This window comes from Wyeomyia smithii, chromosome 2 (assembly GCF_029784165.1).
Source record: "Wyeomyia smithii strain HCP4-BCI-WySm-NY-G18 chromosome 2, ASM2978416v1, whole genome shotgun sequence".
In the NCBI taxonomy this organism is placed as follows: Eukaryota; Metazoa; Arthropoda; class Insecta; order Diptera; family Culicidae; genus Wyeomyia; species Wyeomyia smithii.
Genome location: NC_073695.1, coordinates 134,262,752 through 134,287,246, shown reverse-complemented (window position 1 = coordinate 134,287,246; position 24,495 = coordinate 134,262,752). Strand labels below are relative to the sequence as shown.

General features: G+C 39.3%; 2 protein-coding genes and 1 long non-coding RNA gene across 3 annotated transcripts; 1 reads left to right on the top strand and 2 right to left on the bottom strand.

The window, feature by feature from the left end:
* Positions 1-3,027: 3,027 nt before the first annotated feature.
* On the bottom strand, positions 3,028-4,776 carry LOC129724173 (uncharacterized). Its single transcript, XR_008727884.1, has 3 exons — positions 4,640-4,776; positions 3,898-4,516; positions 3,028-3,817 (listed from the first exon to the last, which is right to left on the bottom strand). It is a non-coding gene; the product is annotated as an uncharacterized LOC129724173 (long non-coding RNA).
* Positions 4,777-7,372: 2,596 nt separating this feature from the next.
* Positions 7,373-9,810, top strand: LOC129719919 (odorant receptor 49b-like). The gene is made up of 5 exons (XM_055671333.1): positions 7,373-7,554; positions 7,612-7,711; positions 7,773-7,877; positions 9,529-9,684; positions 9,751-9,810. Exons 1-5 carry the CDS (start codon positions 7,373-7,375, stop codon positions 9,808-9,810), a joined length of 603 nt encoding a protein of 200 aa, XP_055527308.1.
* A 1,037-nt stretch (positions 9,811-10,847) lies between these two features.
* LOC129719918 (uncharacterized) lies at positions 10,848-24,381 on the bottom strand. Its single transcript, XM_055671332.1, has 6 exons — positions 24,246-24,381; positions 20,581-22,015; positions 19,463-20,341; positions 18,708-19,410; positions 17,872-18,291; positions 10,848-11,228 (listed from the first exon to the last, which is right to left on the bottom strand). The coding sequence occupies exons 1-6, from the start codon at positions 24,379-24,381 to the stop codon at positions 10,848-10,850; spliced, it is 3,954 nt and encodes a 1,317-aa protein (XP_055527307.1).
* Positions 24,382-24,495: the final 114 nt, after the last annotated feature.

The following is a 24,495-nucleotide window of genomic DNA, read 5'->3' as shown; positions in this document are numbered from 1 at the left end:
GTGACTTTGGCGAAAATCTGCACAAACTATGAAAAACTGCAAACATCTGCGAATTGGGTTGTTTAGCTGTAACAAATATCAGCAATATACACACTTAAAATAAAACATCGAATTCGGTAAAATTTTACCGGAATCTCAACAGCTGAACGTTCGGTGAAATCTTCGGTGTTTCCGAAAATTACCGAATAGTTTGTGAAACCACCAACCGAGTGGTTGGTAATTTTCGCAGCTTTTTGGTAATGTTCCAAACCGGGCAGCCAGTAAAATTTAACGAAAGAAACTTCAAAAATAAACAAAACTACCGAACGCACCTGTAAAAAATACCGGTGGCAGAAAAAGTCGGTTATAAATGAGCCTGCCTGTACCGTCCAAAATCAAACTAAATTAACCAGATTACTTACGAAAAATGTTAGCGACTCGTACATCCTGTTTGAGTAATTCACCATTATCACTTTCCAAATTATAAATATCCTATGTTTACACACAACAACAATTGAAACAAATCAGCAGCACCAGTAGAAAATATTCGCATCTTGCACGGTTGCACGTATGAGAAAAATGGCCACCACATTCACAATTTGGCATTTTTACAGGTTGTTCGGTAAAAAGTTATACAGATTTCGGTGAATGTGAAATTAAGCAAATATTCCGGTAAAAATTAACAAAATTATGGTAAAACTTACAGATCCTACAGAACAGTCGTTAATTTGATGCTTTTTTGCAGGAATACCGGTATTATTACAATTTACCGATGGATTATTGTAAAAACAATTACCGAACGACTTCTTTTGGATTAAGTGTGTATTTCGACGAACATTCAGCAAATATATCGATCTACCGTAAACCAGCAGGTATTGACATTTTGTTTGCCGAAGTTCTTGAAAATACTGCCGAAAACCAGTAGAGCATTATGCTGAATTTCTCAGCTGTTGTGTTTTCGGCAATAAAATCTAAAGCCTGTAGTACACTCTTTGACCGAGCGTCAAATATTTGTCACTTTTTGACAGATAAAAATTTGGTCAAAGATAATTATTTGTCACTCTCCAATTTTAACATGTGGCAAACACGGGCAAACAACAACCATGATGTCAAAAAAATTTGACCGTTATGTCAGAAGGTCAAATATTTGACCATTAGACAAAGAGTGTACACTCAAAATATTTTTCACGTTATTGTTACGTGAAATTTCCTGTACTTATTCATTTTCTGTCAGTTTTCATGATTTATGTGACAAACATAACATCTACGTGAAAATCACATGCATACTATGTTTTATCACGTAGTATCTACGTGAACTTGGCAACGTCAAACAGAATGAACTCTCCGTGTGAAAATATACAAGAATTAAAATGGCGAAGCTGTTGTGTAATTCGGTCTCTGAACATAAAATTGATTTCATCGATGGCTTGCCAATGAGTGAGATTTAGAAAAACCATAATTCGACATGGAATCTTTAGCTCACAGATTTTGTACGGATTCAGTTCAAAGATCCAGGAGTTACCTGAACATAAACAGTAGCAGCTAACAGTAATTATCGACGGTGAATGTCTTAATATTTGTCAGTTTTTATGTCGTTCAATCCATTTGCGAATTGGAAATTTTGCATGCCCGTGCGATTTATCTAGCAACATATTTCAAAAAATTCTGAAATCTAATTTCCAGTGGTGGGCACCGCTAACCAAAAATTTAGCGACGCTAATCGCTTATCCGCTATCAAGAAAATTTAGCTCGATAACCGCTAAACGCTAAACTCATGTTAGCGTAACTTTCGCTAATCGCTAACGGCAGAATACTTCTCGTAGCATATATATTAATAATCAATAATAATCTTAAATAACTGTTGTTCCTTTTATTAGAAAAAATAAAGCGAACCACATTTTTGTCTTCCTGCGAAAATATTGTTTCTGGATGATATTTATTGGTAGGTGGGGCTGTATCATATGAACCATACAAATATATAAAACTTATCTTAACGGAAAACAATAATAATGAAAATAATTATTTATTTAATTTGAGATGATTAATACCCTTCAATAAAACAAGTCTTTCAAAATTTAAATCAGAAAGGGTAGCTCTTTTTGCTCTAAGAGTGTCGCCGCTGATTGAAAACATCCGTTCAACTGCGGCACTCGATGGAATCGGTGTATTATATTTAATAAATAAATCAATTAAAATGGTTTCGTTCATAAAAGCAGCATCATTAAGTTCATCTTTAGAGCAAATTGCTAACCACGATTTTACTAACATACGAGCTTTTTCGTCATGAGTGTCAACCCTTTTGCTCATTTTTTTTTGGAAATTAATACACAACTGAAGAAATCTTCTGGGTCTTCTTCACCACTCCCAGAGCACACACTATCTTGCTTGGTTTCTGCTAGCAGCTTTTTGACGACACCTTCCATCTCTACTTGTACACGGGAGAACTTTTTTTCATCAAATTTCTCCAACCAGAACAGCTTAAACTTTGGATGGAAAGCCGACGCCAGCAAGCAGTTTATATCTTCGAAAAGATTACAGAACCTTTTTTCCATTCCAACAAGTAAAGCATTGACTATTTTTTTTATTCTCGCTTATTTTCCGTCGGTCTAGTTCCGCCACTGTTGTGGCCAATCACCGACGCCCAGGGAGGCGACTCCACACCCAGGACCCTAACTCACGACCCGTTTATTAACGGACCGGCGCCAACGGCTTTACTTCCTCATGCGATGGAAGGCGTGATCCCAGAGATTTTTCGCCCCAGAAAATCTCCCGGTGTCGGCTAGGATTGAATCTAGACCAGTTGGGTTGGTTGTGAGTGGATCACGCCACCTCACAACCATCGACACCTATGTCGGCGGTGGGATTCGAACCCAGGCGTCGAGCGTGCTTGGCGGAGATGTTACCAACCACACTAGGCCCCCGCTCTAAAGTATTGACTAGTGGTAAACAGAATTTGAGATATTGTTTCATAAGATTTTTTAACTTCATAGTGGTTACCACTAACGCAGGCAGAAGGCATCCAAAATAAGCCTGATTTTCAGATTGATCCAGCGATATTGCTATTATGGTCATAACCTTTTCATACTCTTTCAGAAACCCAACGTCTTGCTCGGAGAACGTAGGTAACTTGAGCTGCATCATGACTCTATATACAGCTTTGTGATCGTTTTTGATAATTTCATTTAAAACACGAACAGAATCGAACATAGAATTCCATCGCGTCGCATTTGGCACAACCAATCTTCTTTTTAAGTCCGTAGATATTAAATCAGCAGCAGCGGTGCTGCGACTCTGTAGGTTCCAAAATCCCTGTGCCTTACTCATAGCTTTTCGATAAGCATTTCTAAAGGCATTGTTTTCGAGTGCCTTGTTCGCATCAACGGTTGCGATTAAATTAATCGTGTGTGCAGCACATCTCATGTGCATGGGAAGAGAAATTTCAGAGGATTCGGTGAGAATATCTTGAATTGCAACTGGCTCCTCTCCTTAATCACTATTCAAATCCATTTCTCCCTGGTGGACGTCGTCAGAAAGTGTTTCTGGTAAACAACTTATTTCTAATCCAAATTGAATGAAAGATTTTACAAAATTTCGTCCATTGTCCGTTGTTGTTCTCAAAACCTTGTCTTGTAAATGAAATTTACAATGGACCGTATCAATCGCTCTTGCCAAAACGTCGTATGTGTGATGACCAGTTATTCGTGAACATGCTAGTACAGCATGCTGTCTTTGACGCGTCTCCGGATGCAACCAATGAACTGTCATGCCGATGTATGATCGATTATGTGCCGACCAGCAATCTGCCGTTGTAGATACCCACTGGATATTTTCTCAGGTTCTACAACAAAACACAGATTCATATAAAGATAATGTTAACGCAACTTTGTATTACGATTTTTTCAAATACATTCTGCCTACCTTATCAAAAGTTCCTCGAGTTCCTTATATTGTACAGTAATCCTTTTGCCAAGCGTTCTACGTGACATGGATGACATTTTTGGGTTTAACGTTGTGATCAATTCTTTGAATGAATCGGATTCCACGGAGTGAAATGGTAACATATTTTGAACGTAAAAATTGACGATTTTTTCGTCAAACGTGGATTGCTTCTCATGAACGCTGGAGTTTGTGCGGTATTTATTAAATAAAGTTTGGCGCATATTCGAAGACAAAGTTTGTCCTGGTTTTGTTAGAGATAGATCGGTATTACTTGCACCACACTCATTTCTTTCCTTTCCCCGAAGACTTCCTGTTTTGATACATTGTTCAAATGCTACGAAATTTGCCGGATGATTTCGTCTCATGTGGGATTTCAAATTAAAATAACTGCTCACATGTGCTTTGATTGTTGTATTTTTAGGGGCACAAAGCTTGCACTTAAAAAAGAGTTGAAGTTGGTTTTTTGCATTTCGCTTGGAAAAATTAAAATAATCTTTCAAATGAGGCCACGGATTAAACTGTGGTTGCTTCTCTTCTATCGGCATTTCATGCTGAGCAGATTCTACGATCTCAATAGTCTTATCTTCAGTCATCGCAACTAAAATTTAAGAAAAGGCAGTTTTTAAAATTGACATGATTTAACCAAATTAATAATTCATAATAATAATTAACAAAGGTATTTCTTAACGATAGTAAGAAATTCGAACCACCGTATACTTACCGTAAATGATACCGCTTTTTTGTTTGCTCGTACAACCATTAAGTACTTTCCGATAACAAAATGTGTAGATTCAAACGTATATATTTTTAATCCGACTGCTAAATTAAATATATGTACCTACTCAGATTTTGTTTTTGTCACTTGCACTTTGACAGATTCGTTAAATATTTATGGCTTCTTTTTTACACTGTTACCACTGATAAGGCAAAAACAAGATGTTCATTACTCTCAGAGTTGCCAGCTATGATTGCGACACTTGAGTTGAGATGAGGTAGATAAATTTATTTTAGCGATTTAGCGACTAGCGCTTCGAAGGCTAAATTTTTAGCGACGCTAACAGTCCGCTAACCAACTGAAAAATTAGCGAAATTGCTAATTCGCTAAGCAAATATTAGCGTCGCTAATTAGCGAATTAGCTGAATAGTGCCCACCACTGCTAATTTCTCTCTTAAGAATTTGGGAAACCACAATCGAAATTAATAAGTTTTATAAAACGTAGAAACTATCCGTTAATCAAATGCTTTTCACTTTACCGGTAGTTAAATTCTACGTGAAAACACAGGATAAATCATCTCACCAGATCATGATGAACTCAAATGAAAATCACGTAAAATCTACGTGAAAATGACAGTGGAAAATATTCACATAACTTTTCCGGTAATCATAACGTGAAAAATATTTTGAGTGTACTACAGGCTTAAGTGTGGAATTTCGCACAGGATTTCGTAGTGTGGATGATAAGTATCGATACTAGCGATATTGAAACGCTTGACAGAAACATTTTATTATATAGACAAAACAAATCTCTGTCATGGCTGCTACCTCGGTAGGTTAATAAGAAATCACTCCAGCAATGGTCAGTGCGTGATACCTATATATATTAATAAAGTATACTTAAAACCGTGAGGTCTGGTATCGATACAATGACAATCGAGAAAGTATCGATACTCAGTATCACCCAATCAATCATGTAACACTTAGTTTTGTTTTAATATTCAACCTTATTTTCAACTAAAGCTGCCCAAGAACATATACTTATTGTTGCAAATGAAATATAAAACAAACAATGAACACAAACAAACCGCCAATGCGCTACTGAGGTGTCAAATTGATACAGCGAAATAAGAAATTGGGCAATGAATGATTATCACAGAAGTCTAAATAGTCATGCAAGGGGCAATATAAAGTTTAAAAAGCCACGTTTTGCTCAGAAAATTACACTCTTTCAGATGATATATAAAAATCGGAAATCCGTGAATAGCTAAACAACCCAATTAAAAAAAACTAAACACGGACTCTACACACAAAGAAAATATTACCAAGCGAACACGTAAAAACAACGTAAATTAACGTAAACCTGAATGTTTTCACTGGTTTAGGTAAATAATACGCATAAAAAGGCGGATACTGAATTTTGAGTAAAAATTTGTATGGATTTTTGATATTGACATTGTTGATTCAAGGTATCCGATTTTACTTAAATGATGACTTTCGTGCAGGTACTCAAAAGTAGGTAAATCACTGGACAACATGGTAAATGTTGCGACAGCAAACAAAGGCAACGCACTGATTTTCGTAGCAGGTTTTTTATTCGACCGCTTTAAAACTGCAAACATAATTTTAATTTTAATTTAGGCATAAATTTTAGTATTAAGACTACATCTTACGTATCAGTGGCCTTTTCACTCGCTAGGCTTTGCAGTTCACTGTCCAACTCGATATGTTAGGTATGGAATATAAGTGGTTTTTTAGCAATAGTATCAATTAAGTATAATGCTATAGCGGCAGTCGATAAGAAGGCAGTCGCATTCATGGTAAACCGCAGTGGTGGGCACTGCCAGCTGAAAATTTAGCGACGTTGATCCGCTATTGGAAAACTTAGCACCCCATTCTATAGTTTTTGATAGAGACAATTTAAATTGGTATAGTTTGAACAACGCAGGTACTGGCAATCATATCAACTTATGCTGACGGCTTTACGACCTTCGTAAACTATTGAAATCCAATTAACTCATCGCAAGCCATGATGACAATTAAAACAAGCTGATGACGACCCGTGTCAATAAGTCCTTTAAATTTCGACCGTCCGCTAACTTATTATCGACTGTCGACACGGTAATGGAGCTGATCATCACATTGCTAGAAATCCTAGGATATTGGACGCGGGCCGATGGAGTTTTGCATTCATGGAGGGCCAAACTTTCGTTTCTTTTAATCATCATCTGGTACACAATTCCGGCCTTCGCTTTTGTCTACCGCCAAGCGACTGGTTTTCGTGAGTTAATAAAAGCCTTGATAGAGATTATCATTATTGGAAAAATAATATGTCAGACCTTAAGTGTAATTCAGTCTCGACCATTACTGGAAAAAGTCTATCACGAAGTTCGAGCAATGTTGCAGCATTGCTCTGTCGATACACAGTACGATATCCAAGCTGCAGTGCGTGATACAGGTAGCCACACCAACCGACTTTTCAGATTATATCTGACTTGCGAGATATCGGCTTCAGCAGTCTTCTCTATGATACCTGTATTTATCACCTGTGTCAAATATGCGGTGGATGCAGTTGTTCCACCTCTAACCTTGAGTGTGGAAGCAGAGTGCGTTAGACGTTGAGTTCGTGGATAGTACAGTGATTAACACAGATTTCTTTTCTTTCAAGTTTCGTTTTGTTTGATCATACATCTAGTTTTTGGGTAGGGCGTTGGTAGGGCGTTGGCGAGTTCTATGGAGATGCTATTGCTCACTTTGATGGCATGTGTACAAGACAGTTTCAACTGGTGCATGGTGTATCAAGTTTCACGTTTGTTCAGCATCATTCGTATGAAGGCCAGTAGATTGGACGAATTATTGGAGAGCGAAATTTTTGGTGAGAAATTGGAGGAGATCGTGAGGATGCAGGATGTTGCGTACAGGTACACATTCATTGGTAGATTTACTTTGTTGAATAGTAAAATCAAGGTTTACCATAGAAGTGCCAAACAGTTGAAGAAAGTTCTCAGCCCATTGTTGCTACTACTTTATGGGACTTGTGTTGTCTCACTTTGTATGACAATGATGGTTCTAACAATAGTAAGTCCAAAAATTTTCAATGATAATTGGATTGTCACCGTAGAACTTATTTTTTCGGTAGGCGAGAGGAGATCGGCAACTACTAACCAATATGATCATTTTAGTTTGGTACATATTTTTCCAAATATTCTCCTACTCGATGCTGGGCACAGAGCTGATGAATGCGGTTCGGAGTTGGATTTGTCGATGTTTAGGCTCTTTACAATCACAGTTGATGATGATGGTCCCACCTCATACCCCTACATCGGTTTGAGCTGGTCGATTTATCTAAGTAAGATATTATATAGAGTCATACAATGTAACCAGTTGACAAACAAATAACGGACTGGTTATTAATACAGACATAGTAACCCTTCAAAAGAATACCAATAATTTGAAAATAATAAAAAATAAACGATTTTTCAATAACATTGATCCAAGGCTCATCCAGAACGTTTCCAACCCGAAAATTATCTGGACTTGGTTAGGAATTGAACCTAACATTTAGGAGCGTTAACTAATCAGAATTGGTTCTGGATAACGATCCAGAACTACGAGAGAGATCCTATGACACTATAATTCCCGATAACGAGCTCTACAGTCCACAGACAAACCCAAGCCTTTTCAGTTTTTTTCTCCGAACCCTTTTTTCAAATCGTAAAAGCAAATAAATTAAGAAAATAAAGGTGACAGCAACCCAAAAAGCAACTTATCAACCCGTTATGCTTTTTGTTTCAATTTCAGGGGTTCAAACCTGATGTACTCAATATCCAGATTGTCTATGTCAGTCTACGCGCGCGTGGCTCAAACATGTGTAGCCAACTCATTTTTTTTAACTCTAATATTAATTATTATATAACTATATTCAAACAAAAATCCATCATCATCAATGAACATAATAACTTGATGTACCCAATAAATTAGAAAAAAAGTTTAAATTTTACAATCTTCGTCATTAATTTACAAAAAATTCCTATAATCTGTCTACAAGACAGACTTTATGTGTGAAATACAAAGCCTTTTAAACTGCGCCATTGTTGCTGAATGTTTTACTTGTCTTGGCATCGAATTGAAAAAGTTTATTCCTTTGTACAACAGAGAGTTGTGTGATCTTCCGAATAAAAAATGTGGTGTTCTAGCATCATCCGCGTTTCTAGTGTTGTACCTATGAAAATCACTTCCTCTATCAATTCGATCACACAAATAGCGAGGCAGCATATTATTCAAAATCTTATATAGAAGCACCATTGTCAAAAATTATACTCTTTGCTTCACAGAAAGCCATTGCAATGCGTCCAGCATAAAACTCGAGGAAGTGTATCTATTACATCTTAATATTAATCGCATTACTTTACAAGCTGCAGTCTCAACATTTGTGTATTGTTTGCAAGAAATATTATAGATGAACAAAAATCTATATGTGGTGAAATGATTGACTTATAAAGACTAATTTTACTACTAACAGTCAATTCATTTTTCAAACGGCACAAAATACCGTATTTTTTCGCCATTTTCTTGATGACATTATCTATGTGAGACTTGAAAGTTAATCTGTCATCAATAATAACTCCAAGATACTTTAATTCATTTACGCGATCAATCGTCTCACCATCAATTACAATGTTTACGTCTGGTCTGGAGTTGGCCGAAGAAATAATCAAGTACTGTGTTTTACTAATATTCAAATTAAGCTGTTTAAACTTTAACCAATTCGCCAGATAATGTAAATCTTGATTCAAAAGTGCAACAATATCGTTTGGATTTTTCGCTGCAATGAACAGAACAGTGTCATCGGCAAATAAATTTATATCGCGATATTTATAGTTTTTGTATATCAGAGTACATCCGTTGCGGACGCTGTGTATAGAATCTGTTGGTACAAACGCCGAATCGCCGAGCAGCGTTTGTTATTGATCGTTATGATGCGATCGCAACGCGGAGCGAGTTTAACGGCGACTGATTTTTTCATCGTTAACAGAGCGAGCTTTGGTATGGTACGAAAGATCGAGCATAGATTCCGTCAGCTTTCGTTAGCTAAAAGGATATTTTCTTTTTTACAGGCGCTTCGTTCGGCATTTTCGTACTTCACTGTTCTAAGACAGTTCTATGCGTCAAAGTGAGGTTAGAAAACCGTTAAATAAAGCATATGAGTAAGATTTTTTTCCTGTTTAAAATTATGTATTTCAAATAAAATTTTTATAAGAAAATTTAGCCTGAGCTTAATTTCGAAAGTTTGGTATGCCTTAGTACAGAGAAAAATCAACATCTGTTAATGGCATATGATGAATAAACGATGCAGCGTAAGCAATCAGTCAAAGCAGAAAATTTATCGAGTAATTATAGTGTCAACATTGCTACTGGACTGTTATCGATCCCTTGAGCACTGAGGCGGCTGCCACTATTTACTTCTAATCGAGCTTTCGAAACTCGTTCCAATCGAACATAAACATTTTACGTTGCTCTAACTAAACGGGAAGTGTTGTCCTTTATTGAACTCGACCGCGATGGTAAACACATATTTTTAGACAAAGTTTACCCATTATTTAGTGAAGATATATACAGTATAGATTTTTTTCATAAATTGTGTGTCGATTCTTCCGGCATAAAACTTTCATTTACCGGAAAATACGAAAATCTCATTTTTCGAATCTCCGTTGTTTTGAGCGCCTATTTTATAGATTGAACGCCCAAATCAAAATCATATGACGATATATAATATACAAACAAATTGGTTTAACAGATAAAAAGCACAAGAAGCTGCAACATATTTTTAATAAACAGTCTTGCGTTGGGTTTTGTTTTCAATATGACACCAATTTGAGAAATTTTTGAATAGGTGGCCAAATCCTGAGGATTTCAGTCATCAGATGTTAGCCGTAGAACTTTAGAGATGGCCACATGTATGACTTAATAATCGACTAAGCCGATAAAATTCGAAATAACTGTTTGGAAGCGGTATTCGAGCTTAAAAAGATAAAAACACCTTAGAATGGAAAAACCTTCTTTTTATTAGCAACAAGTGACTACGTTAACAAAAGCTATCAACTAAACTGGAATGTCTTCGCTATTCACGGCAAAATTTCTACCTAAAGCCACAATTGTACTACCGTTGGTGTTCCCCTACACAGAAAAAGCATTTACTCTAGAGAAGGCAAATCTACAGTTTGGAAATGAGCTTCTGACTTTCGCACACATTTTTCTCCGTCTCCTCCAGTGGAAGGAAATTGCCCGCGGCGAAGATATTCTTTGGATCTAGCTGACGTTTGGTGGCCCGGTACAGAGCGACGCCCACCTCGGATACGGTTTGGGGGTACCAGCGGGACCGTATCTTCCCGACGCCGTGATGATGCGAGATAGATCCACCGCAGGCAAGGATTTCGTCGCGGGCATGCGCTTCGATGGTTTCGTAGATGTGCACCGGGCTGGAGAAACCGGTGTGGTTAAAACCGAAGTAAAAATACACGCACGCTCCGGCGTCGTATGATTGCGTCACCCGACACGAGATGAGGCAGTGTTTGATGCTGTGTGTGGCACATTCCTGCAATTAATTGAAAAAATCAAATTGAGTATGTACTGGGTTTATTCGGTTATAAGAAAACGTGCCCCTAACTACACGTCTTTTTTTCGGACAGAACCTTTACTGTAGCTATTTTTAAGGCAAACCCACAATTGAAGATGACGACTAAAGTTTAGAATGAAACAACAAAACGTTGCAAGAAACAACAGCGTTCCATTTGCAATTCTTTTTTTGCGAGCAGAGACTGCCAGGATTTGACGAACTAATAGTGAATTTCTTTATTCCAATGCTAGTCATCAGTAGCAGTAAAAAGTACACAGAGAAAAGTACCATGGTAGTTTCTGTTAAAAGAAAAAATGATGACTTCCAAGTAACTATCTAAATCTGGTATTATTATCGTGATAATAGAAATAACCATCCGCATCAAGTTACACTACCATTTTTTTCTCTGTGCACACACAAAGATTTGCTAACGTATCGCAGCAGAAAGTAATGCTCTCGTATGGAAACATGGCTAAAATGATTCGCAAAACAGTTCTACTTACAAAAAATGTATAATCATTCACGTAGTACAGTTACCAAGTGTCTTAGCTGTGGCAGGTAATTCGAATGATTAGTTAACATTCAGTATCTTCATTCGCCGCTGATGCGATGCGATATTTGTTATCAAAACTTGCTACAGCAAGTTTTTTTTGTAATGCCAAGAAAAATCGATCTTTTGTATGTTTTATGCAACCGAAACTCAATACTAAAGTATTTCTGTTAAGATAGTAAAATGTTCTTTATTTTTTCGAAGGTTTTAAATTATGAGCTTCGTAATGATCATTATGACTCATAATGATCATTACGAAGTTAAAAGCTAAAAGTAAAAGTAAAGCTAGCGCGAAATGCCTGAAGATAGCTTTTTTTCCATTAATATGGAACCAGGCCTAAGACGCACTTAGGCTGTTAAAGTGGGTGTATATTGTGCCCGCGACCCGAATTTTTAGTCCATTTTTTTTGGCTTAGCATTAGCTAAGCCCGAAATAAATTCACAATAGTGAAGCACTTCATCTTAAGAATTCAGTTTTATATTTAGAAACCATCGTCGTTAATTTTCAAAAATAAGATGTCAGGACCAAACAGATCATATGATTTAGATTAACTCTTTTTGTGCTTCATTTTAAGAGTGGGGCTGATCGGAACTAATGGCATCCGTTACCCGTCACCTGCCACCCATAATTCGTCATACGTCATTCGTCATCCATCCCCTGTCATCCGTCGCCATCTTATCATCTATCATCTATCATCTATCTATCCTCTATCATCTATAATTTATCATTTATCATTTATCATCTATCATCTATCATCTATCATCTATCATCTATCATTTATCATCCATCATCTATCATTTATCACCTATCACCTATCATATATCATATTTCATATATCATATGTCATATATCATATATCCTATATCATATATCATATATCATCTATCATCTATCATCTATCATCTATCATCTATCATCTGTCATCCATCATCTATCATCTATCATCTATCATCTATCATCTATCGTCTATCATCTATCATCTACCATCTATCATCTACCATCTATCATCTACCATCTATCATCTATCATCTATCATCTATTACCTATTATCTATCATCTATTCACCATCATCCATCGTTCATCATTCATCATCCATCATCCTTCATCGTTTATCAATCTTTTATCATCTTCCAGTATTGAACATCAATCATGATCCATCATGAACGATCAAGAGATGATTATGAACAACGATAGATGATGGCTAGAAGCTATTAACACTGTGAGTGGTAGTCGATGTTGTAGGTTAACCAAGTCTGACAAGTGCACCAGTGATAGTTATGTCGCATAAGCGCAATGGGTGCTCCAAAAATTGTTTTTTTTTGCGTCACGTAATTTATGGATGTCGCCTTTACCCTCCTGAGAAGCTTTTGTAGATTCTTTACTTTTATACTTTAATATTTTTTTTTGTTCACAACATTTATTGGACACGGCACAATACTTTTTACTTTAATATAATGGAGGCTGTTACTAATATAAAGTAATCGTTGTTGTAATCTACTGTTTATGAAGTATTCAATAAAAATATGTTTTATAGTTTAGAAACGGTTGTTTCAACAAAATTGGAAGTTTCATAAAATTTCATTTTCTGCTGCTGTACCAACTGTTTTACTCTTGATTTGTTTTTTTTTTTAATTTTTGGATTAGTATTTACTAATTCAAACAATAATCACTTTTCATTTTACTTTTCATTTATTTTTATTATTCCTTTATTTTGTACCTGTCTTATATCTTTTGATTATTCTGGAAGATTTATTATTTTTCTATGAGATATAGATTTCGTGTTTTGACGTTGAACTACGTCTTTCAACAGGCTTCTGAGAGAGGGTGAAAACTAAAAATTTGGAATCGGAACAAGTTATAATTTTCATCCAACTTCAACTTGGTTTGATTTTAACGAATTTTCTTCGTATTTGCAGCAGTCGAAATATCAGCTGAAACATAGACTTCGCCAAATCAGAGATGAAAACAATCCCATTCAGTAGGGGATAGTAGGTAAAGACGGACACACAGGTATTGGTATTTAGATCGCAGTAGTCATACAAATTGAAACTTAAGATCATTTGTTGTCATAACTATTTTTGGTATGAGTAAAATTCCTCCAAGTTTTATGTGTTTTGGGTCTTCAAAAATATGACTACAAATTGCAGTTTTTTGACATGGTTGGGAAAGACGGACACCTGGGGTGGGTAAGATGGACACTACGATGGTAAAGGTGGACACTCACAAAAAGATATAGTACTTTACGTATTCTTTTGATTTATGTGTTAAGTGATGGCCATACACTACTCTACGTTATTAGAGTCCATATATCGTATTAAATCATGAACAAGTTGCGTTTATTGAAACAATCTGTCTGTCTAGTTTACAGAAATATTAATGTATAGTCAATCCGACGTGAATTCATTCAAATTTATCGTTTTATCAAATCATACAATTTGTATCATGATCGGAACAAAATATGTATCATAATCGGAACAGAGTTTTTATTTAAAATTTATTTGAATCCAAGTAATTTTTAGGTAGACGATTTTATTGCCTTAATCTATTCTCAACATTCCAAGTTTTTCTAACTAAAACTTTTCTTTGAATTGTGAGAGGAAGCAAGCCATGACCGAAATCGGACGCACAAATTTTTCGCTCGCATGTTATATCCGAAGAAAAATTGTTTAATTTAGTTGTGCATGTGCGTTATAGATGTTATCGCGGAGTGAGTTTATTTTCTAAATTTACAATTGTTTTAATTTTTGGAAAAGTTCGCGGATGGTTGTGCGAGGCCGTGATCAAGATTGGCCAGCTGGTTCCTGCTTTGAAATCATCACATTATTTGGTGATTTTCGGTTATTTTACGCTTAAAGAATTGTTAAACATATATACAGGTGTTCTATTGCAATGTGCTGAGTGCGAAAAGTGTGAAGTTTCACCAAAAAAAAGTGAATTTAATTGTAAAAATTGAGTATTATTGCGTTGCTTTTTAGATTCACCAAAGTGTTTATTTTTTTTGTTTTTTTTTCTATCGCTGTCGGCTACGGTTTGAAAGTGTGGAGTGTTTGGTGTTATTGCATACAATAAGGAGAGTGTTTTTCGAGCAGCTGCTCCACATAGTTTTATAGTGATTGAATCATTAGGAATTTATTCGTTGGCATAGTGCAAATTATATTTGGCTTGTATCTAATTAAACTTGAAGTGAAAATTTGCCAATAAGATCAAAACCATGCATCGCCGTTTACAGTGTTTATGTGCTATCTCTTTTCAACGAATGAAATGTTGTATGGATTAAACGAGTGTGTGAAGGCACACATGCATGTTGCCACTGTACTTCCATTTAAAGAAAAGTCTAAAAATGATGAAAACAACTGGAAAATGAAGAGATGAAAGCTAAGTATACGTTTTGTCTTGTCTGTATTGTAAAGTGATATTTTGGTGCTTGTTTCTAGTTTTACTTTTTGTGAGAAAGTAGATACAGGGAGATTTTGATTTCATCATTGAAATTTTGTGCGCGGTATTTTTTTCCGCAGGGTTTCAGTAACAAGTTTGTTTTTGTCCACAAAGTGTTAGTGTGGTTTGTGGAGTTTGGAGTATGTGTTTCCCAGGAATCATATGCTTTGTTTTTTTTATTGTTCTAGCTTTTTTTTTTTTGACCAGTTGTTTTACATAAAATGTTATATTTATGACTAGTTCGGCACTTTGTCAACAAATTTAAAAATATATTCTGGCTAATATGTATATTTGCATTTTTTGAATTGTTGAGGCTTTGGATGCATGGGACATTGCCAATTTTCATATTTATTAGGCGTATTGGGCGTACATCGTTAAGAGATAATCGACGTAAACGTCGAGTTCCTGCGCGTATGTGTCGGCCGGGGGGATTTAAGCGGTTGTTCGTAACGCTTCGGTGTAAACGCGTTTTCAGCCCGGGAGAGTTTTGCTGATATATGGACTTCCGGCGTGTGGTGATTTCGCGAAGTGAACCCAGATATTTCATCATATCTTTCTCATCTTCATCAACGTCAAGCCGGAGACTGCTCGCGCGTTGCATCTAAATTATTACATCGCAAATCGAAGTAGATTTCGTTCAGTCGATAAATATCATTTCAACTTCCGCGTCGATACCTTCCATGAGGTCGTATTATCTACAGATAGATCAACAACGCGCAATTGTTTTGAGTATAAAGAGCATCACCTTACGAGGAGATATACGGTAGTTTTAAGTTGTCTCGGTTTAGTCAAAGGTCCTGTATCCTCGCGTACGTTTTATTGTTGCGGTATTACATTATCAAACTAAATAGGTTCGAATCACATTATGAATATCGTGGCGGATGTAATAAACTTGTAGGCGCGACACTTGTTCTGAAGAAGCCGACATTCGAAATTAGCGCATCGTTTACCAAAACGAACCCTGCTGTATACCTTTCCCTTTCTCCAACATCCCAGTGATTTCTCGTGGAAGTGCAGAGGTGTTCTCGGCTTCCAATAAAGCGAGTATCACGTCAACATATTCCTATACAAACTCCTTCTTTGACCTGCATTCGGATGCGGCCGGCGCTGGTATTGCCTAATATAAAGATTTAGGTCACCTGTTTTTACACATCGAGGATGCATGTTGGTCCCAAACATCATCTGTTGGTTCTTTGTGTAATTACAGCTGATCTGGCAATAACGGAGTAGCAACCGCGGGCGGTCAATCATGCTCATGCTCATGCTCAATAGTATCAATTAAGTATAGGTTTAGGAAATTAGATATAAAGCATCTACCTTTAGCAATCCTTTAGAATATTTTAGAATTACGAAATAGCATAATACCCCGTTCACACTACACCGCATATCACCTGATATCAGGCGATTCGTGCTATCGAGGCCATATCACCATCCATATTACCTGATATCCCATACAATCGATCTGTCAACGGATATCACCTCGGCTACATGCTATCGCGGATATTATGTTCGAAAACCAATAATAACCACTTTTCAAGCAGTTGGCAACACGGCCAACAGACATTTGACACAACCCTACAAATTTCGAACTTTGCGTTGCATGCGAGAAAAAAGGAAGGAAATATTTTTGCCATTCTCATCCCGCACATGTTGACAATTGCATATGAGAGTTCGCGTTGGTGCGAGCCAACTCGCTGACATCTCTATCCTAATCCCATTGCTCTTGTTGTCTTGTTTTAGCCTTGACTTGTTTTTGTTTTCTTCTCTTTTCAATTATCAAAGCAAATGTCAAATCATATCAGCTCACTCTAATGTGAACGCTTGAGGTGATATCCGATATCATCTGGCGATATCAGGTGATATCCGACGTAGTCTGAACAAGGCATAAGATTCAACTTAGCTTAATAATTATATTGTATTATATTTCACCGTAAGTATCTAACACGCGCTACTGGTTTGGGTTTCTACTATTGTCTCCCACTGACAGCTTATCATTCGCTTGACGAGGCTTTTCAATCAAGCGGGTGAACCGGTTATGGTAGGGTGACCGACTCGACGGTACCGGTGTCAACAGTCTCCCCCCGGTGCTTCCCATTATCTGTTGGGACAGCACCTGGATTATCTACGTCGAGTACGGCCAACCTCGATGTAGGTCGCCTGAAGGTTCCTCGTCGCGTCTGTACGGAAGCTTGTCGCATTCTACCGTCTGCACCCGGAAAGATCTGGACCACCTTGCCTCGGGTCCATTCGTTACGCCTGACACTATTTGCAACCAGCACTAGGTCACCGACCTGCAAGGGTTTGGTTTCGGTAAACCATTTCGGTTGCCTTCTCATCACTGGCAGGTACTCCATTAGAAAACGTTTCCAGAACATATCCAATTGTCGCTGGATTCCTTTCCAGGTGTCTTGCAGGTTCGTCTGGGGTGCGCCTGTGTCCACGCCAGTCAGTTTCGTTCCGCTAGAGGTCCCCGAAGGGAGGGGTTATGGGTTAAAGCTTCAGACTCCTCGAAGTCCAAAGGTAAATATGTCAGAGGCCTCGAGTTGACAATGCTCTTCGCCTCTACAACCAGTGTTAACAATTCTTCATCAGTTGTGTACGCATATTTCATAGCCGATTTAACAGACCGTACCAACCTTTCCCAAGCACCCCCAAATGTGGTGCCCCCGGTGGTATGAAACTCCATTTCGCGTGGTACTAGTGACTGTTACCGATAGTTCCTGGTCGATCTGATCACACAGAATGCGTTCCGCTCCCTGAAAGTTGGTGCCATTATCGTTGAAGATTTCGATCGGCGACCCTTGTCGTCCGATGAATCGTCGCACACATGATATGCAGGAAGCAGTCGTCAAGCTGAAGGCAATCTCAAGGTGCACAGCTCTTACAGTGAGACATGTAAAGAGTGCAATCCATCTCTTCACATTTGATCTTCCCACTTTCGTTAAGAATGGACCGAAGTAGTCCAGACCCACATAGGTGAATGGACGCATGTGCACTGCAAGGCGGGCTGAAGGAAGCGCAGCCATAGGTGGATTACCGGGACAGGCTTTACGAATCTTACACAATTGGCACTTATATTGTGCATTTAAATAAAAATTATCAAAATGTCCCTGATAAACTGGCAGTCAGGCTTACTTCCGATGTTTATTTTTGGTGTTCTCGCAACACTGCAACCATCTCAGTCGCCACTGCGCTGTCAGTCCAGTTTATAAAAACAAATACATTGAAATCATTCCGCAGTTCTTGTTGTGTGAACACGCAGTTGTTCTATGTGTTTGTAAAGTCGGAAGAAAGTTCGGAAGTCGGAAGTCTGACTTCCGAACTTTAATTTAGTGCTGGCGCCACAATATGCGACCGACTTCACCAATCTACGCAAATTCGGAATAGCTCAATGTTGTCGAAGCTCGTTGACGATAGTTTCGTTATTCGCATGTCTGAAACGTCGATGATAATCAGCTACAAGAAGCTGTACTGCTCGGTGTTTCGATGGTAAGATCAGTGAAAACCGGGCATCATAAATCGCAGCATTCGCAGCAATTATACGGCTTAGTTGTCTCAGCAAACCGGTTTCGTCTAACTCTGGCATCAGTTTGAACAACGCACTTTTTCGCTCGAGAAAAGCATGTTTGTGGTTCGGTTTAGTTCTGTTCTGTTCGAGAATGGCCATCTCATCCGGATAACTCTCACGTTGCACCAGTCTCACAATTGCGTGTTCCACGCCGAGAAGCTCGCCCTGCGTAAGGGGTCCATTAATCTTTTGGGTCTGCTCAAAATAATTGAACAGGCAACGTAAAGCGTACGCTGCCGTGCGTACCATTTTTCTCCATGAAGAAAATCGATTGTAATCCAGAACTGGAACGAAAACGAAGTGTAGTAACACTGAGGGTCTAACTTCTTCGGTTGTCGGTTCCGTTGGCTCGGTAGTTTTTGGCCATTCTTCTTCTGGCAGTCGGAGGAATGCAAGCCCATTAAACCATTGGCTCTCCTGATTGAAATAAGGTCCCCGCCCCCACTTGGTTGCCTCGTCTGCTGGGTTTAGCTTGGATGGCACCCATCTCTCCCACCCGATGGGCCACAAATGGCTTGTATCGGTGCGGATCAGATTGGATCCATGTTCTCGCTGTTGTGGAATCAGTCCAAAGAAATCTTTTGGAGAACGCGACGGGATGGTGGTCCTATACGAATTTGAGTAAACGTGTTCCGATAACGCAGCCTTGCAGCTCCAACCGTGGAATGGACATCGGTTTAAGCGGGGCCACTTTGGTTTTGCCGGAAACCAAGACACATTCGGAGGAACCATCGTTTGCGGTCGTTCGAATATAGGCGGCGCACGAGTAAGCGATTTCGCTGGCATCGACGAACACGTGAAGTTGGGCGCTCTTATAGGTCGCTTCAGTGGCTCGGGGAAAGTAGCATCTCGGTATTTTCACGGTTGATATGAACTCGATCATCTTTGTCCATCGGTTCCAGTGCTCGAACGCCTTATCGCCTATTGCTTCATCCCACTCTGTCCCTGCACGCCACAACTCCTGAATTAGCACTTTACTGTGAATTATGAATGGGGCAAGGAGTCCCAACGGATCGAATAGAGACATGACACATCGCAGCACTTGGCGTTTGGTTGGTCTAGTGCCACTGTCCAGTAGATGTCTTACCTCTTCACTCATGCGAGTGAAAAAGCTCAATTCATCCAAACCTGTTGACCAGAGCATCCCGAGTACTCTATTCACATGTTCACTACGATCTAGGTACAAGTTCTTGATGTCTGCTGCCGCCGACTCTCCAAGTTCTATCAAAACCCTTTCGCTGTTCGATCTCCAGTTCCGCAGATGAAATCCTCCGTTACTGTGAACTAATCGTACCTCTGACGAGACCTTCTTCGCTTCAGATTCGCTGCCAAAGCTGTCGAGGTAATCGTTGACGAAATGGCACTTCAGTATTCCCTCGACAGCCCTGGGATACCGCTGGATGTGCTGCATGGCATTAATATTTTTCACATACTGCGCGGAAGCAGGTGAGCAAGTACCACCAAACGTTGCGACGTTCATAACGTAAATATCCGCTGCCTCACCAGGAGTGTTACTCCACAGGAAACGCTGAGAATTTCTATCGGATGGTTGTATAACCAATTGATGAAACATCTGTTCTATATCCGCACTAACAGCTATGGCATACAGGCGAAAGCGAAAGAGTATTGCCGGCAGCAGGGTTAGTTAATCTGGCCCCTTCAATAAAACACTGTTCACGATACACCAGAAACTTTCGCCGCCGCGTCTCATATGAGACGCACTTTGCCAGGTTTGTTGGGATTTTTAACTGCTCCCAACAGTAAGAACCAAATTTACCTGGGATCCGCACTTTCCAAATCGGCTGTAGTCGCTCGCTGCGCGAAACCTTTTTGGACATACTCTTTAATTTGACGGCTTATATTCTCCCATAGCACCGGATCGCGTTCCATTCTCCGTTGGAGGCATTGATGTCTTCGTAAGGCCATGCCATAGCTGTCGGGTAGTTCGATATCGTCCTCTTTCCATAGCAGCAAAAAAGCAAAGCCATTCCATAGCAGACCCGCCTCGAAATGTCTGCCAACACGCTTCGTTGTTTGCTCCAACAGTTCTTGTGCTCGCTTCTCCTCCGCACTAAGTTTGGAATCATACTGTCCAACTCCATTCTCCTCTACAGCAAAAAAGTGTTTTACCGTCTCATGTAACGAATCATCTCTCGCACAGCCACAAATGTGGAAGCTGAATCCTTGGTTTGTTTCGAACGTCCGCCGCCCAGAGACGCACCATCCCAGTCGCGTTTTAACGGCAATCGGACCGGATCCATCTCCTTCTCTTGTCTTCAACGGCACAGCAAGTTTTAAGTTGTCTATTCCGATTAATATAGCCGGTCTGGCATAACGGTAGCCTTTTATTGGCAGCTGTCTTAAGTAAGCGAACTTGTTAGCTGCCTCCTCGAAATCGAAAGATTGCGACGGTAGGTCTAAATTATGCACGATACGCGCGTTTACCAGTTTATACTGTCGCTGCTGTTCCGACCCCGGAATTGCAACGGTTACCGCATGTGACTCCTTTTCCACCCTCGACGTGTTTCCGGTCCATCTGAGGCATAGAGGTTGTGGTTCTTCTTCCAAACCAAGCTGGGCTACCAGATCGCCTTCGACTAAAGTCAGTGACGAACCCTTGTCTAGAAAGGCAAAGGTGTTTACTTTCCCAGATTTTCCGTACAACGTAACAGGTAGAATTCGGGACAAAACATCGGAATCCAACAGCCGATGAGTGTGGTTATTTGCTACTTGCGCAGGCGGAGCTGTTGACTTCCCATGCAGAAGTGGGTGGTGTTTAAACTGACAGCCGTTTACGTTGCATCGATTATTACTACGGCAGGCTCTCCTACCATGAGCGTATAAGCAAATTTGACACACGCTTAATGCACGAATCCGTCGCCAGCAATCGTCAATGGATAGAGCTCTGAACGCTTGGCACTCTCGGAGCTTATGTCCTTCCTTGTCGCAATGTAAGCATCCACTCCCCCTATATTGCATCACCGGCGGTGTAGATGTGTCGATACCCTTAGTTTGATGCGAGTTCACGTAAGCTTTCGTTTTTTCTCTTCCGCTGGTTTTTCGGGCGTCCGACTCGTATAGCACTACACTCGAGGCATCCTGCATCACCCCGGTCATGTATTCGCTGAATGTTTTCAAATCCACCCCAACACGATCTCGTTTGAATCCTGCCCACATCAGTTTCTGGTCGGCGGGCAATTTTCCGACGAGCTCTTGCAAGAGAGTGGGGTTTGACAAATGAGCTCGCTCGTTAGCCGCTTCTACGTGATCGCACAGTTCCTGTACAGCCATTCCATATTCTACACACTTAGTTTCTTTTACCGTACTCAGCAATCTTATTAACGAGTTTTCAACAGCTGAGCCATCAGCAATCTGTTCAGTAATTTATTTGCTTGACGAGTGTTCAGTAATTTTTCATTCTCGCTGAAATGTCAAACATAGAAGAAAGCTCAGTAAAAATTTACAAAGTGTTCATCAAAAATTGCTGCATGAGTCGGTATTTACAATGCTGACTATTCGTCACGAATTACCGAGCGTTTTGTTCAGTAATTTTTCATTCTCGCTGAAATGTCAAACATAGAAGATAGCTCAGTAAAAATTTACAAAGTGTTCTTCAAAAATTGCTGCATGAGTCGGTATTTACAATGCTGACTATTCGTCACGAATTACCGAGCGTTTTGTAAATTTACAAAGCTGACGATTCGTTAAAAATTACCGAGCGTTCTGTAAACGTACAGCGAAAAGAGAAAAATAAATACGACCATTGTGAAAGCTGCTATTACAACCGTTGAATAATTTTATAAAGGTATTTCGGATTACCGCGACGACGCGAGACAGGACATAACACTTATTATTCTTACAAAACATAAAAAGGAGTAAATTTACCTTTTTCGTCGACCGGTTTCGGGCTACGATCTTGCCCATCAGCTGGACGATGTCCAACTAGTTACTTGTGGTAGTTTCCGATCCTGATACGCAGAGAGTTGTACTGTATTTACAGCTTCGTTAGATGGAAGAGAGGGGACGATATTGGGGGGTCGTCCTCATTCATTAGTGGGTGGTCAGTGGTAGTGATGTACATGGATTCCCATGCATTTAAGTGTGCGGTTTTTTGTACATTTTTTATCAGTTTAACCTTTTCCCAATCAACACTATGTTTTTGGGATGTAGTGTGTGCTGCCACACTTGAGTCATTGACTCGATCGTTTTCTACTGCAGTTTTATGTTCTCGCAGTCTAGCTTTAAGTTTACGCCGAGTTTGGCCAATGTAAACAGCGGGGCAGTTTTCGCAGGGGATTTTGTATATGCCTGATTTTTCCTCCGGAGGCACTTTGTCTTTAAGATTAACCAGCAGATCTTTTAAATTGTTATTGCTTTTATATGCAGCGTGGAAACCATGTTTTTGAAGTACGAATTGGATAGAATTTGTCAATTTTGGATAAAACGGGAGGCTGATCCAACGCTTTTCTTCTTTCTCTGGCTGTAGTGTTGTGCAGTTCTGTCTGTATTTTTTCCTTTCGTGTTTCCGGAGAATTTTGTCAACGAAAGTTTTATCGTATCCATTCAGTTCGGCAGCTTCATGTATTCTATTTCTTTCGGTTACAAAGTTTTCGCTCTCCATCGGTATGCTGAAGAGACGGTGTACCATCGAATGGAAGGCTGCTTGTTTTTGAGCACCGTGATGGTTGGAATCTGAGGTAATGTATCTGTCTGTGGATGTCGGTTTTCTATATATTTCGTACTTTAGTGTATCATTTTCTTTTCTGTTAATTATAAGATCCAGGAATGGTAGCTTCCCGTCGGATTCTTTTTCTACCGTAAATTTAATTGTACTATGGCGGGAGTTTAATAAGTCTAGCGTTTGTGAAAGATATCGTTCTTTTACCACTGAAAAGATGTCGTCGACATAACGCCTCCAAACTCGCGGGAAATATTTTTCTTTGAGCAATCCCATTTCAAAGTCGCTCATAAAAGCTTCTGCCAAAAGTGGTGACAATTTATTGCCCATGCTGAGCCCAAATGTCTGTCTGAAGAACCTACCCCTAAATGAAAAATAGTTCTGGTTCATACAGGTTTTCGTTATCAAGAGATATGCTTCGATGTGATTGGGGGGTACACGTTTCTGTTCTAGATGTCTGCGCAGACTATCCAATGCATTATTCACTGGTACCCTGGGGAATAGAGCAGTTACATCAAATGACACCAAGATTTCTCCCCTTTTCGGCTCTATATCTCGCAGTCTATCCACTAACTCTACAGAATTTTTCACATTCATGCCATGGGTTATGGGGTATTTTTTCATCTCTTCCACCACCCAGGCAGCCATCTTTTCCATCGGTGTACCGATATTTGACGAAATATGACGCATTGCTAGTGGGACTTTGTGTATTTTTGGGAGGCAGTACAGCGCTGCAACTTTTGGATTGGGAACGTGAAACTTACGTTCCAGTTTATCCTCTCCCAACAGGTGCGCAACTTTCTGCCGAACGGCACTCGCTTCTTCCGTCATTGCATTGAGCGGGTCTCTGGGTTTGCCATTTTTAAATTTGTGTTCCTCGTACGGGCCAGTGTTGATCATTTCAAAGACTCGAGCATTCCCAAATTATGGAAAAATGCAAAAATTACTCCATTTTAAAACCGGATAAGAACCCAGCTGAAGTTTCAAGTTATCGACCAATCAGTTTGCTTTCTT

What these genes read in the sequence shown, in the direction of transcription:
- LOC129719918 (XM_055671332.1), bottom strand. Translation starts at nt 24,381, where the DNA reads ATGATCAACACTGGCCCGTACGAGGAACACAAATTTAAAAATGGCAAA. An exon ending in TTGGAAAGTGCGGATCCCAG is followed by an intron (nt 20,342 to 20,580) that starts GTAAATTTGGTT and finishes ACCATCCGATAG; the next exon opens with AAATTCTCAGCGTTTCCTGT. An exon ending in TTTGGGGGTGCTTGGGAAAG is followed by an intron (nt 11,229 to 17,871) that starts GTTGGTACGGTC and finishes AATTAATTGCAG; the next exon opens with GAATGTGCCACACACAGCAT.
- LOC129719919 (XM_055671333.1), top strand. Translation starts at nt 7,373, where the DNA reads ATGCTATTGCTCACTTTGATGGCATGTGTACAAGACAGTTTCAACTGG. An exon ending in CAATGATGGTTCTAACAATA is followed by an intron (nt 7,712 to 7,772) that starts GTAAGTCCAAAA and finishes TTTTTTCGGTAG; the next exon opens with GCGAGAGGAGATCGGCAACT. An exon ending in GCACAGAGCTGATGAATGCG is followed by an intron (nt 7,878 to 9,528) that starts GTTCGGAGTTGG and finishes TTTGTATATCAG; the next exon opens with AGTACATCCGTTGCGGACGC.